The sequence below is a fragment of the Typha angustifolia genome, chromosome 8, assembly GCF_048772165.1.
Source record: "Typha angustifolia cultivar Huaian chromosome 8, ASM4877216v1, whole genome shotgun sequence".
In the NCBI taxonomy this organism is placed as follows: domain Eukaryota; kingdom Viridiplantae; phylum Streptophyta; class Magnoliopsida; order Poales; family Typhaceae; genus Typha; species Typha angustifolia.
Genome location: NC_133246.1, coordinates 10,496,471 through 10,517,930, shown reverse-complemented (window position 1 = coordinate 10,517,930; position 21,460 = coordinate 10,496,471). Strand labels below are relative to the sequence as shown.

At 33.7% G+C, this 21,460-nt stretch overlaps 1 protein-coding gene across 2 annotated transcripts; it reads left to right on the top strand.

Annotated features, from left to right (window-relative positions):
• Window positions 1–1,175: 1,175 nt before the first annotated feature.
• On the top strand, window positions 1,176–19,261 carry LOC140764779 (protein REDUCED WALL ACETYLATION 1). 2 transcript variants are annotated; one of them, XM_073103527.1, is made up of 17 exons: window positions 1,176–1,418; window positions 1,511–1,549; window positions 4,699–4,790; window positions 7,615–7,737; window positions 7,828–7,884; window positions 7,969–8,041; window positions 9,946–10,104; window positions 11,675–11,824; window positions 11,906–12,161; window positions 12,247–12,368; window positions 12,649–12,735; window positions 12,808–12,896; window positions 13,012–13,074; window positions 13,166–13,222; window positions 18,486–18,582; window positions 18,661–18,819; window positions 18,915–19,261. In XM_073103527.1, exons 2-17 carry the CDS (start codon window positions 1,517–1,519, stop codon window positions 18,918–18,920), a joined length of 1,623 nt encoding a protein of 540 aa, XP_072959628.1. In that variant the 5' UTR covers window positions 1,176–1,418; window positions 1,511–1,516; the 3' UTR covers window positions 18,921–19,261. The 2 variants fall into 2 exon arrangements, with proteins under 2 accessions (XP_072959628.1, XP_072959626.1); XM_073103525.1 differs by having other exon boundaries at window positions 11,675–12,161.
• The last annotated feature ends 2,199 nt before the right edge of the window (window positions 19,262–21,460 follow it).

The following is a 21,460-nucleotide window of genomic DNA, read 5'->3' as shown; positions in this document are numbered from 1 at the left end:
TTTAAGAAAAATTTGCTTATAACGCCTGGCCTTTTAAAATTATGGTTTACATCTTATATTTTTACTATTTACAAATCGAGCTCTAAAATTATTCTATCACTTTTAAGGAAAATGTGAACAATAATAAATTCATCCTCACATGCAAATATTTGCATAATACATAAAATAACTGTGAATTACACTCAATAATTACAAATTAGGTTCAATAGTTGTCAACTACAAGATTAACAACTATAAATTACACAACAATAAACAAACTACAAAGAGTAATATCCGTGAACTACACAAATAATAACTACGAACTATAAGAGTAATAATTGTTAGCATTCGAATATATTATATAGTTACTGTATTTTCTCTAACCAAGGAAATATAAAGGAAATTTTTAATTAATATAGAACATATGACACTTATATGTCCAATTGATTGTTCTTTATAGTTGGAGGAAAGAGGAAAATTTTATAGAACATCACCATGTTTAATAGAGTCTAAGATGCATTTCATGACTTGTATAACTATTTTTTCTTTTTAGATATGTATAAGTGAGTGTTATGTTGCAAACTATATTTGAAGAGTCTAAATTCATAAAGAAATATTTCTTATACGTGAACCAAATTATAATTTCGGATATTTTTTTACTAATTTAGTTCTAACAAATCTTAAAAAAATTGTCGTGTTATAAAACAATTTCATACATTACCTGTATAATTTATACGTGTCGTCTAAACAAAAAGTACATTCTAATTTAAAAATATAATATATATATATACTACCTATACAAAATATATGTTATAATTTTTAACGATATGTGTATCGAGATTTAAGAAAAAATACTACATATCTTACCTATGTAATTTATACGCATCGCTTATGCAAAATATACACTCTAATTTAATAATGTGCATAATTAAACGGCTGACTTAGATTAAAGCACAGGTGAATTAGTTTAAATTAGTAAAAAAAATGCATGGATTTGTAATTAAGAAAACTGCAAATCCCCCCTCTGGCACATCCCTCTCTTAATTCCGGCAACAGAATTAAATGCTCGTCATTTCTAAATTACTACGATAGTGGCAAAAAATGTGTAATTGGAGTAGGTATTACGATTAATCTAATCATTACCTCTCCTCCAATGCAAGTACTATTTATTCAGCCAATTGTGGACCAGATCAACACCTACCGAGTACCAACTCCCCTCTCTCTCTCTTGTTCTTCTTCTTTGTTCTCCTGCAACAGCGACCTCCGCTCATGACATCTCTCCCACCGTCCGGTTGCTTCAGATCCGGTCCATCCACCTCGGTAGCAGTTTAAGAGAGGATCTCGCTCTCCTCCCTCATCGACTGGATTCTCCTCAGAGAGAGAAGAGGGCAAAAGTTGATATAAGAGAAGGAGAAATTCGATCACACTCTTCCTTGTAGGTAAAATTCTTGGCCTTCCCGAGTTGGGTTCCTTATGGTTCATTGGATGTTTGAAGATCTTTGCGATTGATCCTTTCTTCTTTTCTGGACAGAGGAAGATGGTGGAGTCTGGGCCTTGGACTCCCGGGCAGGTGCGGTTTTTGACCCATTCTTTACTTGGTTTCTTACGCGCTCATTGCTCTTGGTTTTTCATTTCTGTATCGATTTAGGTGTTGCCGTAATGTTTGTCTTGGATTTGGTAAATTTTTGCGGATTCATATTATGATTATTTTGATTCATTTCCGTTGACTAGAGTTTATTGCGACACATCAATGAATTAAGATCATTACATATGGATTGAGAGAGTGGTGATCTACCTTTTAAGCAATATAGATTATGAAGATAAATTACCAGAGGAGATGCTTTAAGAATGGTATATAAGAGCGCCTGGATAGGCTGATAGAAAGGATTATCTGTGTGATGGCTTGTAGAATTCCATCTCCCAATGTGGGGAGAACTTCTTGCTCATGCCTAGTCGTACAGGGGAGTTGAAGTGCTGAAAATTGAGATCTCAGAGTTAGTCCTTAGTCTTTATAGGATGTGATTATGCTGAAAAAGAAAGATCCTGTGGTCTGGAATGAGTAAATAAAATGCTAAAGTGAAGCCCTGAAAAGGAGTTCGAGGCATTTGCAGGACCTATTTCCTTTTGCACTTTCTTTATGAAGGTAATTTTAGACTGGCTTGCTCAGATCTAAAGAACAAAGATATTTGTAATCTTTTCTTCCTCTACAACAAATTCAGTACCGTTTGTCTTTGACTCATGTACAATTTCTGGATACATGTAATTCAGTGTTGGTTAACTGGAAAACTCTATGTAATAGTTTTAATTAGTATGTCATTCTCTAGAGCTTCTAAATTCTTGTTGAAATACTAAGACCCCTTTGAATTATGCTCTAGTATCACCTATATCCCCTAAAGCAAAAACATTATGATAAGACCCCCGAGCTATAAACTCTATAGGGGTTTATGCCATTGATGGAAAGTTGATTTTACAAAATTACCCTCTATCTTTATAGATATTTGGGTTGTAGAAGGAAGAGAGGTTGGTAGAGATTGAGAGATTGGGAGAGATTAGAGAGATTAAGAGGAAGAAGAGAAATTGGAAGCAATATAACTTGGCATTGAGTTGGAATTGAGGAAGAGAAATGTGGGAAAGGAGAGGGGAAAGTTTAATAGAGATTGAAAGCTTGAGAGGAAGAAGAGTAATAGAAATCATTGATGTTGCTATTAGGAGAGAATAATGTTGGAAGAAGATGGGAGGAAAAGGTTTGACAAAGATTGAAAAAAAGAGAGTATAAATGTATTAGTATAGGTTTGGGGAGGAAGATGAGACAATTTCAGTAGAAATGTCACATGCCATTCACATGTCAATTTCAGGCGGAATAAAAAACTTAGGCTAATAGAAGTCTCATTTTAAAACATTCAAATAGTCGGGTGGTCTAAGTGTAATTTAGCCTTTTATTTATTAAATTTGACATTTTTCTAATTCTCAGAATAATCTATAGAGATAGTGCAAAGCTGAAAGATTTGGTTGTAGGGGAAATTGTATGAATGCTATAAATGACATCGCATTTTCTTAGTTTAGATCGTTTTGAAACTTTATAGAAACCAATGCTTGCATGCCAAATGCCCATGGCTGACTAGCCGTGCTGAGCACATTCCTTAAGCCATTCCAAACACCATTCATGTCTTTACTTCTAGATTTACTGCCCTTCTATGCTTATCTTAAAACATAATGTGCCCCAACTTTCATATTTCAATAATTAGGGGTTGCATGTGTCCCTTTTGGTACCTTTCAACATCCACCTACTGGAGAGTTAGAAAACTGCATCTTGCCATTCTATGTAGTTTAAGTGTTATATGCTTGATTTTGGAACATCAAAATTGCTTGTTTATTTTTTAATTTTTTAAGAAAAGTGGGTGTCACCTAGTTAAATTTCGTCAAAGGAAGGTAAGAAGGTTAGTTGAGTTACATGAGAGTTTCAAGGAAAGAAAGGGAAAAAACTCCTTAAAGGAAATCAAAGAGGAAGGATGGAACTCCTCCACAACCTCTAAATCTCCGAGAGAGAGATCCAAAGCCTAGTAAATATTCGCCTCCCTGTGGAAGATCCCTCCCATTTCTTCCTTCCAAAGAAGCCAGTTGAGGATACCAAGCAAGTAATTACATGCTTTGCGAAGCCAGTCGTGGATCAATGTCTTCCTCGAAGTGGAGCAGTAGTCTGAGAGGAAGCAAGGGGATACTCAATGTCCCAGAGCCGGAAAGGAACCCCAAAATTGCCTAATGAAGGCACACCTTAGCATAAGGTGGTCCAAGGTTTTAGGTGCATCATCGGACAGTGGACAGAACCTAGCTGAAAATCCTTACGCGCTATGATATCTCCGGTGTGTATCCTGGAGAGGACGGCCAGTCAGTTTGTAAATGCTGGACTGGTTCTTCCATTTATAGTGTGGAGAGCTAATCAGTTTGTAAATGCTGGACTGATTATTATTCCGTATTTAGTGTGGAGAGACAATCAGTTTACCTTATTTTAGTTACTGCATAATTGCATGGTATTATGCATTTTCTTAACCCATGTTATCTATGCATAAATACCTTTTATACTTGATCTCAACTTTCTAGTTTATTTTTACTTAGCTTCAAACTTTTTAAGCACTTATAATTGTGTATCATTGACAAATATTAAAAAATAAAATATTTTTATCTATGTAGCTCGATGCTACTCTAGCTTTCTCCTCCCCTATTTATATTTCATAGTTTCATTTATACTGTAATATGATGCCATTTCTGGAAATGCATGTAATTTTACTCTTGACTCCAAGGTACCCAGTGTGCAGTAGGAGAAATAAGTTGATTAATGTGTTGAATGATATGCTTTCACTATTTGGATGAATTAAATCCCTTAACTGATATGTTAATTGTTAACCCATAAATTGTGGTATTGTTGACCAAGTGATCTTGCTGTGCATATATTTTCCATCCTCATTTGATGAAATATTTTGTTCTCTTTAGTAACATCAATTTTCTTTTTGCTGTTAGGCATGGTTATTCATTTCACAAACATCTCCAATCTCTTTAAGTTATATTTGCACGTGATAATTGTTCAATTTTGGGCCTATCTGTGCTTAGTGAGCACTTTCCATTATATAAAATTTGTATTAGCTATAAGACCATATCTTTCTACTATCAATGTTGTGCCTGTATGGAAATGCTATATTTGAGTTATTACCTTTGTTACTGCAGGTTTCATTTTTGTTTGGTTTCGCTCTTGTATTTATTGCATGGATATATTCAGAAATACTAGAGTATAAGAGATCATCTTCTCCTTCAAAAGTGTAAGCCACTCTATGCATAATTGAAATTATGTACTTGTTATCAGTCTCTTTGCTTTTTTAATGATAATTGAATAATTATTTTCTTTGAGTGATCTAATGTTCATGCAAAACGTGGTGAAGAGAAAGAGATGGAGGAGGAAACAAAGAGAGGAACAGAATGGGGTTTCACACCTTCACCTTAAAAAATAGTTTTACGCCAATTTTTTTAAAGGAGTAAAGTCAAATAATCTTCATTAGTCTTAAAAGAAAATACAATGGGTCTATATATAGACTTAAAATGAAAATAAATAAAATACATCTTAAATAGAAAATAAACAAAATACACATTAAATAAATAAAAATACAAAATCGATCATAACCAAATTCCTATAGAAGGAATCATCAACTGTCTATACCTCATGCGCTGGTACATATGCCGTTGTGTCCTATCAGTAATGTTCACATCAAATATATAGTGTAACAATTGCCTTTCTATAGTTTCAATTTCCAACTTAATAGACATATTTGCTGCACATCTGTAGACAACATATAGTTATATCGAACAATTACGTGTATATATATATGTATGTGTGTATGGACATGTACATATATGCCATATACATGTATATGCACATGCAGGTATTCATCAAAACACATGTTTATGCTGGTATTTCTTGTTCTGCAATTCATTTTTTCTTTTCATTGAATTTTGTAATGTTGCAAAATATCAACTATATTGCTTATTACAGTGGAAGAACAGTCTCATATTCTTTTTCTTTTAAATGACATAGAGCAAAGTGCACCAAAAATTCACTCCTTTTTTCACTTTTATACCTCGGGTCATTTTGAATTTTTTTTTAAATGGAAGACCAAAAGTGCATGTGTAGATATCGTCCTCTCATGGTTTCCCATAGGGTATCATAGTTTACAGCCACACTTGTGCCAAAAAATCTATCAATGCCAGTCTCAAGGTTGGCTGTACTGAACCAACGCTTTTGTCTCAGGAAGATGCACATGGTTTGTTTTAATACTAAATTCAATAATTATGTACATAAAAAGTACATAATACATCATTGGTCATGCATAATTTGCATGTAGGAATTTCAGTGCTAAATGCAAATATTTCATAGGGGAATTGACATTTATTCTGAGTTGTTAGTAGTGACAGCAACGAATTACACATGTAGTAGCAAGATTAGTTATGCATAATCCTCATATGCATTTTTAGGGAGTTGGCATTAACTCCAAGCTGGTAGCATTTTATAACACCGTATTACGTACATACGGGGCATAATACTGTATTGGTTAAGCAATCTGCTTATAGTCCTACCTTTGAAATTGTCTCATAGTACTGCTGCTGTACTGCCTTTCTAGGAAAATGATAACTTTGTATTTACTTGCTGCATTAAATGTACTGCAGCACTCTCTCTCTCTTCTCTTCACTATACCTGGGGTATGGTCTTTACATATCATTAATCCTTCAAAAGATATGACGCTGGATAAATGTATCTTTGTTTTTCCAAGGGATGGTTAATACAGATAGGCAACACATTAGGCCTTGTTTGTTTTGAGTCCCCTAGCCTAATTCAGTAACTAAACACATTTTTAATATCTGTTTCCTAATCTAGTTCAGTCCCTAATAAATAAATAGATAATAATATATAAATTTTAATATTTTTAATATATAAATTTACAAAACAATAAAAATAATAATAATATGTATATGTAAGCCCGCAAATAGGCTTACGTGCTACATATAAGCTCACAAATCAGTATTAAAAAGCTTTTAGTTGATAAAAAATTTTATCATTAAAATCAAAGGACATTTTGGTCCATTAATTTTATATATTATTTATTTCCCTTCAAAACTAATATATCTTTTACTTTTTCACATCATATCAAAAGTAATAATTATACTTTAGCTTAGTTCACAACTAAACACTATATTTTCTTAGCCTAATTTAAGATACCCAAATCACGACTAATAAATGGGGTAGTTCAAGTTCAGGGCATAGCCTCAAACCAAATAAGGTCTTATAGTTTGATCGAATTCATGTTATATTTATGATTTATCTGATTTATGAATACATGAGTTGGCTGATCTTGTCATAAAATCATTACTTATATATTAGAAATGACCAACAACTTAGTTCTATCTAGCAGAGTGGGTATCAATTTTGAAATGTCGATGGAGGATTATTTAGTTTGGTAACTTAGGTTTGGCTATCATTGGGAGCTACACCTTGGTTTATCACTTGTTAGGTGAGTCGAGGGTAATTAATCCAAGGTGAAGATCTCTATGGACAAGCAAAGGAGGGCTCCAAAATTGGAAAACACACTTTGAAAGTATCAAGAATTAGAAAATAGACCATTCATGTTTGAAATTCTACAGATGTAATACAATCTTTGGAAGATAGAAACAAGATACTTGGGATTTTGTGGCCATTACACTCTCAAATTCAACACCCAGTTCTAGGAGCTATTATTTCAGGTAACAAAGTGATTTACATAAGTAACAAGCAATTTAGTTAGATAAATAGGTTCTTTATTTGATTTGTCCATAAAATAAATATGTCATTGTTCCTCATGGTTTATCATGGCTTGGAGTTGGTGATGAAGTAAAATATGAAAGAAAATCAAAGTTATTAAATGGATTTAGCAAATTCACTTTGTTTTATTGAATACAGTATAAACTAAAGTTACCAAACTGAAAGACAATAGTCACTAGACATGATTTGCGTTCCTCTTCTTTTTTTTGTTTTTTAATGCCTAAAGAGAGTCTTTATTCAGATTTCATGTGTTGATCCATTTGTGCCTGTCTGTGATTACCTCATCCATTGTGCAGTCATTCAGATTCAAATCTTGTGGAGTTGGGAAATGATGAGCGGGCTGTTTTGCTTGAAGGAGGGGTAGCAAAATCAGCATCTCCAAAGTTCCAGCATGCATCTTTCCGAGCAAATTTAGTAAGGTTATATCATATGATAGAGAAGAACATATTTGAAGAACATGACTTAAATATAGTACTTGAGGTTCATTGATTCGCAATTGTGTATTATAGGTTCATAAGAAGGGATGAGACATTTTTTCTTGAAAATCGTGCATTATTAAAGGCCATGTAAGATTCTTCTGTTTATATTGCATTACAGTGTTTAAGAATGCATCTGATATCTTATATGACTAAATTGCAAATGCCATATAGGTCGGAAATTGGAGCAATCCTTCTTTACTTCTATCTATGTGATCGCACCAATCTATTCCCGGAAACTAGCAAGGTGATTACTCTCTAATTTTAGTTGTTATGTAACACTTTAATTCTGATTGCAATTATGTTCTTCTGTAGTTAAGCACATACTGATGATCTAAGTTCATGGTATTTGCTACACTGGGCTTTACCAGAAGAATCTAATTGGCATCCTTGGCCTAATCTTCTTGATACATAATCATGCTCGATTATACTTTAAAATTCTCATCTCACAAGAAGTAAAATTTTCAAGAATTCCTTTGTGTTGATCCTTTTTTTCTTTATATACTCTTGTTAAATTTTGTTGCACACTGTTTTGGGATAAAGAAGTTAGTCACTTACTCCTCAATTACAAAAATTCAAGGTCACTTCATGTAAAGATCTATCATAATGATTTCATGCCAATGGAATCGGACGCAAACTATGGAAGATGGCACAAACCACAATCTTGGCACACCCTAAAACTGAAATTTAGGTCTTTTAGAACCTAAATAAGTAAATAGTTTTTAGTAGGTAGATTAAAGTCCTTAAGCTTAGATATTTGTTATTGGTATAATACATGCAATTTGTTTAGAAATAGCCGAAATCAGTATATGTGTCACTGTCAAGGCATAAAAGTCTGTTGGAGCTAAAAATTCCATGCTTGTTGAATTCAAATTGGAGACAAAGTTGTAGCAATTTGAAAGAGATAAATACCTGTCTACTTGAATCATACACCAAATAGATTAAATTTTGACAAATCCTTACTTCCTTAGGTTTTGCGTAAATATTTCTTGCAAGAATTAAGTTATACTTTTATGCTTTTCCATTCTTTCTTTTTTTTGATTTTTTATTGATCTTAATCCAGAGTGGCACGGCATTGTGTATGTGTTGGTCCACACACGTTGAACGAAAATAAGGAACTGGAAAGGACAATAACCAAATCTTGCTTTGGTTTTCTTGTTTTTCTTTCTTTGTTGAGATTGAAATCCACACTCAAAATCTTTTGGAAAGGGGTAGATAGTTTGTACAGAGGCAAAACTTCTGCAATAGAGAGCGTTTCTTTAGAATATATTTAAGTACTAATAGAGAGTTGACCATACTTTGAGATGAAAGTTAAAGTATGTGGAATTGCTTTTTCTTTTTGGTGGGGAGGGTGGGTGGATGTATCTCGTAAAATTAGTCTTCTTATGCAATAGTAAGAATTTTACTAGCCAACTTGTTGCAGCATGGGATAATGGGAGATTAATCATCCTTAGGCATTTTCCCTTGGAATGTCATATGCCATAGAAGTATTAGTCTTGTCTCCTAATTTCATTCTAGTGTTTGTTTTGTTGCATATTTTTTAACACATGAGACAAATAAAATTGAGAAGGAACTTTATATTTGAAATAGAATTACTGCCCCCGGTAAAAGAAAATAACTTTGATCTTATTTTCTTGCGGATAACTCAACTAAAGTTATATCACCGAAGTAGATATTTTGATACTTTTAAACATATAGACTAATAAAACAGAAAGAAAAATTTTTAATAAGATACCAAGACTAAATTATGGTAAAATAAAGAAGGAATTTAAACAGTTGAATTAAAAATAGTAAAAGTTAAATAAAATGAAAGTAATATAAAAATGAATTTTGTAAATGAATACAAATCCTTAGAAATCGAAGCTTCGAAGCACAGGTTTAGAAAATTATGTATTCATTTGCACGTACTTTTTCTTTCTTTTTTTAATTTTATCAGAACCCAACAAAGAGATCCTGTTCATCTGAAATACAAGTTAACATAGAGACCCTGTTCTTTTGCATTTTGTGAACTTGCAGTTTCATGTGTGCTAGATCTGCTATTTTAAACTTGTTGAATATGGTATGTAGAAAATCTTTCTTATTAAGGATGTGCACGTCCATTTTTCTATATTGAAATCTCTGAAATTCTTGATCTGTAATTTGACTTTGCAGAACTACAACCGGGACCTTTTTCTCTTTCTGTATATCCTCCTTATCATAGCTTCATCCTTGACTTCCCTTAAAAAGCACCAGGATAAGTCAGTTTTCTCCGGGAAGTCCTTACTTTATTTGAATCGCCATCAAACTGAGGAATGGAAAGGTTGGATGCAGGTTAGTCATTTGTAATAACAATGCATTTTTTTTTTCTTTCTATACTTTATGATTTTCTTTTTTTGAAAAGAATTCCTTGATATTATATATCTTTATTGCAAAGTTGGTAGTTCGAATTCTAGGATGTTTCATACTTCAGTATTTAGTTGTGCCCATATCGCAGAACGTGGATAGAATTCTACATGAGACAAAAAAATAACTATAATAAGTAGATTAAAGCTGATGCAGGCTTAGCACTAGACTCTGTATTTGCAACTATCTATTTACTATGATTATTATTTAGGTCTACTTTGTTTATATGTTTCTTGCAGTGAATCTCATATTGTTACTATTACAATTTTCATTGCCATCAAAAACTTGTGAATCAAAACTGGACCTTGAATTGGACTGCTACTGTTAGCTAGTGTCATAGTTCAAACCCATGCGGTGCTAATGAGTCACATGCTGACTTGTAAAGAAAATTAGAAGCCTGACTATGCTGCATGGTAGCACCATTATACAACAGTATTTTGTTGCCTGTTGACTGGCAAGCCATGTGCTGTATCAAGTAAATATTCGAGGACTGTTGAGACATAATAACCTTATGTTAATTAATGCAAAGCTATCAAGAGCAAGTGGCCTTGTCTTTATTTTTTTTTCTCATGTTAGTTGAAAAATAAGATTGTTTTCTCTAGTTACTATTTTCCAAAGATTGTCCTAGAAAATTAGTTTTTCGCTGTTGTCTGATATGAATGTTTTTGTTTGTTAGTTACAAATGGTGTTCTATGATTCAACACTTTCTTTTTAATAACTTATCATTCACAAATGCTAGAGTTCTTTTATCTCGTACTTTGGGAGGCTCATAGTTTATATTGAGTCTAGTCCTTTGAATCTCTTATTTCATACTCTTATTTTATTATTTCTTTAGTTTATTAAGTCTATCATCACTAAAGGTAGGCCTTATTGAAGGCGATGCTAGAGGTATCTTGCTTCCTTAACGTATAGCACTTCATTTTGAATTATGAATTGTCGAGATGAAAGTGTGCTAGATTTATGCATTATTTTGATTATGTTTCAGTTTAAATAGATATTTCACAAGTATGTGCATGCTTTAGAAAATGAAATCCATGATGATAAGCCCTTTGAAGATTGATCATGTAGAAAAGTCTTCTCGATCCAAGCAGGTTAAGTAATTGCACATTGAGATTAATAAATTTGATTGGCGTGATGGATGGGTCATTTTTGGCTTTGCACTTAAACATTCTGCAAACCCTTTGAAGAATAAACTAGATTGCTTCTGTTTATCTCCATCAGAGAGTAAATTTTTATATTTGCATTTCTTGCAGATATCAGAACCCTTTCTTTTTTTCCTTCTTGTTTATACTGATTTTAATAGATGGCATCAGTAGTTGAATACATGTTTCATATCAATAAGTGAATGAGATTCTGAAGGTCATGTGAACAGAACTGTAATTCATTTGTTGTTGTGTGAATTGTGATTGAATAGCTGACTTGTCACATGTTGTACTGAGTGCTTTCCTTGTACAAGCTTCCAGGTTATCATTCATTCATAATTTGTGTCTTCTTCCAGGTCCTATTTTTGATGTACCACTACTTTGCTGCAGCAGAGATATATAATGCAATACGTGTTTTTATTGCTGCCTATGTTTGGATGACTGGATTTGGAAACTTCTCTTATTATTACATCAGGAAGGATTTTAGTCTTGCTCGTTTTTCTCAGGTGCCATTATCCTTAAACAAGGTTATGTGTTTTTTATGTCATACTTTTATTTTGTGTATTCTAATGAAAAATCTCTTGCAGATGATGTGGCGACTAAATTTCTTTGTGGCTTTTTGCTGCATTGTTCTGAATAATGACTACATGCTTTACTATATTTGTCCCATGCACACCCTTTTCACTCTTATGGTGTATGGAACACTTGGCATCTTTAATAAATATAATGAGATCAAATCAGTGATGGCTGTCAAGATTATCTCTTGCTTTCTGATGGTGATCATGATCTGGGAAGTGCCAGGGGTTTTTGATATTCTATGGAGCCCCTTAACTTTTCTCATGGGTCTGTACCATACTCTCCTTACTGACATCCCCTTCAGAGTTCATCTGTTAGATCTATAAAAGTTAACTAATATTTTTGGATGCAGGCTACAGAGATCCTGATCCTAGAAAGTCGAACCTTCCTCTCTTACATGAATGGCAGTTTAGATCTGGCCTTGACCGCTATATCTGGATCATTGGAATGATATATGCATACTATCATCCAAATGTAATGTGTTGGTCTCTGATTACACACAGCTTGTTATAATGGGCAATGTGTCACTCTTTTGCTTTGAACATATTATGTGAATTGTCAGGTTTAGAGTTGGTTTCCATATGTAGAATTGTTTTCCATTTGTACTCAATGTCACTTCTTTAACTGTATAGTTATGGGCATTAATTTTTGTGTATACATGCATGTACACGTACATGATCACATATATGCACATACATGTTAGGTTTTTTTCTTAGTTTGTTTAAATTTCATCTTCCTATCTTATCCACTGTAGGTAGAGAAATGGATGGAGAAATTAGAAGAATCAGAAACCAAGCGGAGAGTGACAATAAAGACAATTATTGTGTCTGTTTCCTTGACAGTGAGTTAAATTCCCAGCTCATCCCTATGTCAGTCATGCAGTGGTTTAGTGATGACTTGCCTTTTTCCGTAGGTTGGTTATTTGTGGTATGAATATATATACAAGCTGGACAAGATTTCTTACAACAGATATCACCCTTATACCTCATGGATCCCCATTACGTATGTCTTGAACTTTTTTATATCTGAATTTTTTCTTAGTTGTCAGTAATATATCACATAAAGGCTGTATTGATACTGACTTGCGAGTTGTACATGTAAATTCAATGTATTTCAGTGTGTACATATGTCTCCGAAATTTTACACAGGAGCTGCGCAATTACTCTTTAACTCTGTTTGCGTAAGTTTTTTTTTCCTTCTGTAATCTCTAAATTGTTTGTTTCTGCCAATGAAGTTGACTTTGCGTTTCTCATGGGCTTCTTTCTTTCTAGATGGCTTGGCAAGATCACATTGGAGACATACATATCCCAGATCCATATCTGGCTAAGGTATTGCTTTATCTTCCCCACTTTCTAATCATGCCATTTGTTTATCACTTGAAATGCAAGATAGAACTTTGGGTTCTGCCCTTCAATTAATGATATTATTATCTGAACTAACATCTTGAGGTCTTGGAAGTTCATTTCAAGAAATTTTACATTAATCTAAGAAGGTAATATCACTTACTAAATGCTTGAGAAAACAGTAGGCTTTCCTATTAGAAATGTTGTCCATGTCTTTTAGGCAAGTATTATTTTAGATTTGTTAAAATAAAGCATACCTGCAGATGCAATTATGTCATCTGCTAAGTATGCAGTTTACAATCTTAAGGATAAAATCAGCACCGATTGCATGGAGTGTGGAAGCTCTGCGCAGGCTAAGATTTTGGGAATTTATGGAATTAGAAGCTGCAGTCATATAATGGACTCTGTGTGTGTGTGTGTGAATTCGGACAGTATATTAATCATAGAGCGACAGAATTTCATGTCCTTGAATATTCTGCTCTTTTTTTATATTAGTTCTGAGGAGAGAGAAAGTGGGTACTGAATGCTCTCTAGTATAGAATCGCAGAGAGACAGGATTTCATGTCCTTGATTATTCTTCTTTTTTCTGACATTAATTCTGGAACCCAATATGAACTTAGATTGACATTCTTCTTGCTTGTTGAATATTGTATAGCTTCCCCACTAATGATAGTTGACAAACTAAGGATCTTGAATCATTCAGTCCTTTCTAGCTTAAGAAAGCATGTAATAGGTGCCTCTTTCTGCCAGCCTGACCATTTTCCGAAATATCCTTGTTCTGGGAACTGTCCTTGCCGCTCTATGAGAAACATGCTCTTCGAGTTAGCTTGGTTCAGTGTTGGGATTTGTTACTCACTTCCATGAAGCCAATGGATGGAGTTGGCTAATGAACTGGAACATCAGTTTACTTGTTTTGGGATTTATTTGAGTGTTGTCTTGGTTATAGCTAGAAATGTGTCAAGATAGTTTGTTAGAAAGTTGATTATAGTTTAATTAAGACACCTTTATTTTTAAATATTTTTTGCTAACTAAATTATCTTTCCATGTTTCTACTATCAGTCTTGAATCTTGATATTAAATTATGTATTAGTCTAAGTTGAAGTTATGATAATTATATCCTACACTTTTGTGAGTTCTGAGTATTGGTACGAGATTGACCACTTTGGAAAATGATGCATATCGGTCATATCGACTATTTAAATATTAGTCAATTTTTTAATTATGTAAAATTCTAAAAATTATTTTAAAATGCACAATTTTTTTAAAAACAGAAAAAATGATAGAAAAATAGGAAATATAACTTACTCACAGAGGAAGTCTAAAAACTGAACAAAAATAGTCACTCATAAACCACATTTAATTTTGAGCTTGATCTTTCAAATTTTGTGCTCGTCATCGCCATCATCATGATAAAAAATACTATTATTCTGGACCTCCAACTATTCCAAAGAGTGATTATATCAAATTAGTCATATCAAATGATTGTTTCTCTAGTTGTATCGAAGGATTGGTATAACTAGTATATTTGTATATAGGTCATATCACCCCCTTGAAATGATGAATACTTGATGAATTTAATCATCGGGTGATGACATCCTAGGTAAGTATAGATATCCTCAATTTCTCTGTCTTTAATTCCTCTATTATGATATGTGGGCTCGTTGGGCTGATCTCGTTGATGTCTCTCATCAAATATGAAAGGGATGATATCATCACCAAATATATCATTAGGACCAAGGGTATCACTAGTATTGTTAGTGCTACTATCTCTTGCTATTTATTGGCTCGTCCCAACCTCTTCGCTCGTTGTAATTTCATCTTGTAATGCCTCATCCAGCCAAGGATTATTTCTATTATTCAATTGTCTATCCTCTACATCTTTGATTCATAGAGTTAATAATCTTCTTCATAAAGAAAAACACGATTTAAATTAACTCTCTGATCCACATTTTTCTTATATTTCTCTCATTCACTCATATTATAATAACATAAAACTAAATTCTCCAACCTCTTTCCTCAATATATAGACCACCAGTCAACTAGATTATTGATAGATATAGTTACAGCAACTTCAGTAGTACTGAATTGCCCAATCTATATCTCTCGATCTTAAATATATCATTGCATATATTTTATAAGATAATTTCTTGATTAGGTTGTAACAAAAGGTAATAGAATTATAATTCATAACTACAAAGAAGAGAGAGAAAATAAAGTTCATTAGAGAGAAGAGGTGGGTGGTCTCATCGAAGAGAGTAGAAATGGAGAAAAAACAAAAAAAACACAAAAGGAAAAAAATTCAGCCAAGGTTGCTAGAGTGTGGAATCACCAGATTGTTGAAGGAGCTCGCCAAACATTGTCTACACTGGATCTACCATCAGAGGATCTCAGTAAAGAAGAGAGTTGGTTGGTGGGAGAAGAGAGAGAGAGAGAGAGAGAGAGAGAGAGAGAGAGAGAGAGAGAGAGAGGGAAGACAATGATGCCCACTTGGTCAGATCTGATTAGATCTATTTTGGATCCGACCAAATCTAGGAAGGCATGCACCAAGCCATTGCGGCCAAAATCGACTTGAAACTAGTTAGCTGACTGTTTTAGGGCCTTATTCGGTCTTGATTCGTTTTGGCCGATCCATCCGGATGGGCCGAAACTATGTTTGATGCTATCTTTATATAAAAAGAAACTTCTTTCTCATGCAAGGCATTGTCACATGACTAGTCAGCCCTTAAGTAGTTATAGGACACAATGATATAGCTACGTACTCCTATATGTTTAATGTATGACATCAACTGTGCCAATTGGGGTTTTTTTATATTTTTCTTATTTTCATCCATCATTATCAAATCAAATGATCAATTAATTAATTGTTTAGAAGGCTTAGATAAAATTAATGATAATACGACTAGAGATAATGATGATGTAATGATGATGATAATGGTGATGGTGATAATGACAAAACTTAGTCTTATGGCGGTGATGATGGAGATGACACATCTGTTTATGTTATATAATTTCTTAAAGAGATATTGTTTTAACGGAGGACTTGAGTCTGTAGGTACCAAGACATCAGGAGAGATGTGCCTATAAGATAATGAGTCCATTATCATTATCATCATATCAATCACACTCGTTAGAGTCATAATATCCTTATTTTACTCTATATGCATAATCTGTATATGCTTATGGTGTGCTTGTGCCTATGTTGGTATTAGTTATTCCCATGCATGTTGAATATATATATTATATCATAGGAGAATTATAAAATTTCTATTTATATGAAGACTATGTGAAATGTTACAACGAGCAATACTATTAGTGGATGAGTTTTTAATAATATCGGCAATATGTATGTAATGCAACATTCTCATGTTATTCTTGTATCGGCAAATAAAATTTTTTATCCTCTTTGTCATTCTATATTTGACTAGATATTAGTTTTAATTATTGAATTGTTATCAATTAATATTTTAATTATTGAATTATTATCAATTAATGTTATATGTTGAATGTTATTATGTTTTTAATTTTGTTATAGAGTGTTCGATTATTAATATTAGTTTTAATGAATGTATTCAATCATATTATGTATTGAATAATATTTATATTTAACTATTGCTTTATCTTTAATAAAGTACGTTATTTACGAAAATAATTTAAAGATACAACATTATAATATAAGTTTTAATACATATATTTAAACTAAAATAAAAAAATTGACATACTGAAGGCTCAAAAACATTTCTAAATATCTTAGAATGTTTATTAGAAATATTATAAATACGTGCCAGTGGCACGTAGGGGCATGCCACTAGCACGCCCCGTGCCGACCGACATGTGCCGTGCCGATGGTGGCATAAAACAGCACGTGCCACTGGCACGACCATCGTTGCCACTAAAGGGCATTGACTATTAAATGTTCATCTAACCAACTTACTCAATGTGATCTTCATAAGAGTTAAGACATTCCCATTGGAGTAACCTAAAATCTAACTAGCGTTCACCTCGTCCTGCTAATTCCCTTGAATCGACACCCTCTTGGTGGGGACTTCAAATTGTTCAGATTGAGATTCCGTCATGCATGACAGCCAAAGCATCCCATGCATGCTTTACAATGAGAGAGCTCACGGAATGATCTTATACCTTTGTTAAGATATCTGTTGGCCTAGCATACCATGAGCAAAACCAATTCCTATACTCGTGCCTCAAAATTGTTAATGAACTGAAGGGAATTTACAGATCCATGGTAATGACCAGAGGAATAAGAGAAGAAATAAATACTAGGTGGAGGAGAAATTGAAGTAAAATAGTAATAATTTTTACTTTTTAGGCTTTACTAATTAAAAGTTCCATTGTAGGGAAAATCATGGACCTCATGTCTTTGCTCACCAGTATTTCATTCCAATGCACCAAGATATCATCTTCTCTTTTAGGACTGGCTAAACATCAAAATTGCTCAAGAAATATACAGACGGCATATAGTGTATGAGATCACAGTCCAGATAAAGTATCAAATGGCTGAACTCTGGAAGAAGCAAACTTGGAGTTCTCCAAGTACTCAAGGTGCATGGCATCACTATAAATTATCTCAACCAACCTATAAATAATTTGAAATTCAAATTCAGGAAACCAACCCATATCCAGGCTATTCTTAAGTCCGTAAAGAGTCATCCACCTCACTAGCCTGCCTATGTGATGACACACAATACTTCAATTATATTAATCATTACAAGTAGCATCCAGTTCTCCAGTCATTCACCGGACCATTGGAGGTGGTCACCAAAGTCATTCCTGCAGAAGTAATAGTTTGAAGACATACAGCTTAGACATAGTAAAGAGCAAGCAGGAAATAACCCAATGGTTTCTTTGTTGTAGTGGATTACCTTCTCTGGTGCTTTGCACTGGGAGTATTGGACATGCATGTTTCTGGGCCTTGAATATTTGACTGGAATTGTTTTGTCACTAGTACTTTTGCTATACAACCAGAGGTATTGCCTTCTAATATGAAAGGACTTAAAATGTTTCAGTTTCAAAACTCAATTGCCACATTTTTGTTCATAGATATCTTCAGATCATGAGAATTTCTTTATAGGTCTAAACAGATATGTTGTTTGTTGACATGTCTGCTTATTGATTCACTTGATGTTGATCTATTTCTTGGCAAAGAATTGTTTGATATTGACACATGACACACATCTATTTCCTTTATACCCTATCCAACTTAACTATTGAATTTTTGGTGTGAAATTTGCAGGTCAGGCATGCCCAATGGTCAGCCCAAGTTGCTTCTTTCTTTCATTCCAAATTATCCAATGCTCAACTTCCTGCTTACTACTTCCATTTATGTATTTGTAAGTAGACCTCCCTGAGGTTTCATTGTCTATGAGAATCTTCAATTCTGGTGTTCCCTTACATTGTTCTTGTTGCAGATATCATTGAGGATCTTTGAGCTCACAAATACACTAAAGGTAGCTTTCATCCCCACCAAGGACGACAAGCGTCTCCTGCACAATTTTATCTCCGGAGTAGCAATATTTCTGAGCTTATACTGTATCTCGTCAGCACTTCTTTACATTCCTAGACTATTGGTATGATGTAAAGCCCGTGCCTCTGTGTAAATCAAACATTAATTTAGGCTTTTATTATTTTTGTTGTTGTCCTCATATATCTGGATGCATTGCAGGCCTGACAGCATCCTAAATGAGTGTACCATGAACAGTGGTTTAAGAAATTTTTCATTGTATCCGAAGATACTGATAGCCTTCTTCATATCGTCTTTGAAGCAGTATAGAGGAGGAAAACAAAGGGAGGACAGACAAAAATGTTTTGACTCGATGCTTGGGAGGTTGTACATTTTTTTGGGGTGCCATATCTCTAAAGGTCATTTTAACCCCACCAATGAGACATTTTGGGGTTATGGCGTGGTACATTCTTCTTTTCTTTTTCCTTTATGTTGTACGGTCTTCTGCTTGTGCTACATTCATTTATTTTATATAGGAAGTTTCAAATAAAAGAGGAAAATTATTTTTGTAACTTGTGTCTCATATCCATTCTTTGATGTCAGTCGGTTATTTTTGAGAGATTCAATTAACCGTTGATTGATCTAGAGTGGTTTCAAGTTAATCGCTTATAAATCAACCTCTTGATAGTCTTCTGAGACTATAGATAACTTAATTACAACGCAGCTTTAGAGAGCAACAATCGTCACGAGAAAAGCGTAAGAAGTCCACTTTACGCCAGAAGTAAAGCAGCACTCGGCTGTTGGCTTGACAAAATAAAAGAAATCTCGAGCCGAGGTTGATCATACGCTGGCTCGTAAATATTATATGTATATATATATAAGAAGATTGTTCGATAGAGATCGGAAGGCTAATATGAGTCAAAACTTATTATTCAGTCCATTAATTCAAGAAGAATGATGCGATCAAACTTCATTTAAGATAACAAGGTTGGGTTGGAACTAAGCTCAACTTAGACTTTAGTTAAAATAGGCTTGACTGTGAACGGCTTGCTTAGGGTTGAATGTGGCTCAATTCAAATAGACTCGAATCAACTCCCAGAGATTGAACATAGCTCAAGTTAAGCTTAACCTGATAAAAAAACCCTACTTGGCTGGCTGATTCAAGCTTGATCTGATAGGCCTATCGAAATAATCAAGCCCAGCTTGTATTTAAAACGGCTCAAGCTTGATCAATTGAATCAGATTGGATAAGATTAAAAGAAAAATAAAAATCTAATCATAGAAAAAAAAAACTCTGATAGGAATTAGATTAAAAGACAAGGACCAAGATTGTTAGCAGTAACAATCTGACTTTAAAATCACAAAAAAAAAAATCAATAAAAAATTTTGTAAAAAAAATAATTAAATAAACTTACACAAAATGTAAAATTTTGTATAGCTGAGTTTAGTATTCGACACTATTTTGTTAATACCAATTCGTCCTCCAACAATTATTTTTGGAATAGTAGACATTGATATCCTATGATACAACTACTACCTTACACTTAAAAGAAAACTGTTATTTGAATGCCTTATCAAAGTAGAATTGTACAGTATTCTATCTCAAATACAAACATAAGACTCAAATGGAATGAACAAAATTTCGCGTAAAATAGAAAGCAGGTTGGCGACTTATTTATAGAATTAAACAATCACATCAAAGGGATGCAAATGGTTGGATCAAGGCATCTAGTCATGAAAGAATACACCACTTCATGTCTGAACCGATTAATGGTTTTAATTAGAAGGGATACACCACTTCGAGTTAAACCAACCAATTAACTATTTTAATCTATAGGGACACACCAATTTGAGTTTAACTAGATTTGAACTGTATCGAGTAGTATGTGTGTGTGAGTTAATTTGCATTGACTTTACTCACAAAATAGGTACATCTTTTGAGGCTCAAAACCCATGAGAAGGTTAGCACTTATATATCATACTAATATTTCTTAAATTATGGTATTAAATTCACTTCTCTTTATTTTCTATTACCATCATACCCGCTTAAAAGCTAATTTTTATTTACTTCTCTACGAGGATTTGGCTTTGAGTGAGTTTGGCTTGCCATGATACCAAAGTGAGTTTGGCTTGGACTACGCATGAACCATTTTTATAAGCTTGTTGTGAACATTACAAACACCTGCACTTGACTCGCTCAGTCGAGTCCATCTCCCTTCGCTCAAACAAACAGACATGCATAAACTTACTTACTAGTCTCATGGCATATATAATGTTTGGCCTAGCCATGGTCAAGTATTAAGGCTTCCAACCAATTGACGAGACTTGGTGGGATCACTTACCCGCGCTCTCTAACGTTGGCATTTACCTGAGTGGTATGATGTAGTCGATTTAGTAAAGGGTTACAAAAGGGACTTTGGTTCGCCAATTTAGGCTCAACTCCTTGCTTTACGGTAGCAACCTATTAGATTAGACCGCTATCACTATAAAAGCACAAAAAGAAAACAAGCAATAGAAGCACATCTCGATTGTCCTATCATCTTCGGTTTGTTATTCTTCTATCTAAGAAACAGACAAATAAAAAATATTGTACATGGTCGAACTAGCTTGGCTGGTACATCAAGCATATCGACATATTGCTTGTTCGATCAGCTATGAATAGAAAGAGAGTTGATAGCTATTCAAGTATTCCAATGAAGGGTGGGCCATTCACCATTCAGGCTAAAAACAGGTGATATAGGCTTTACATAACCATGCCCAACAAACTC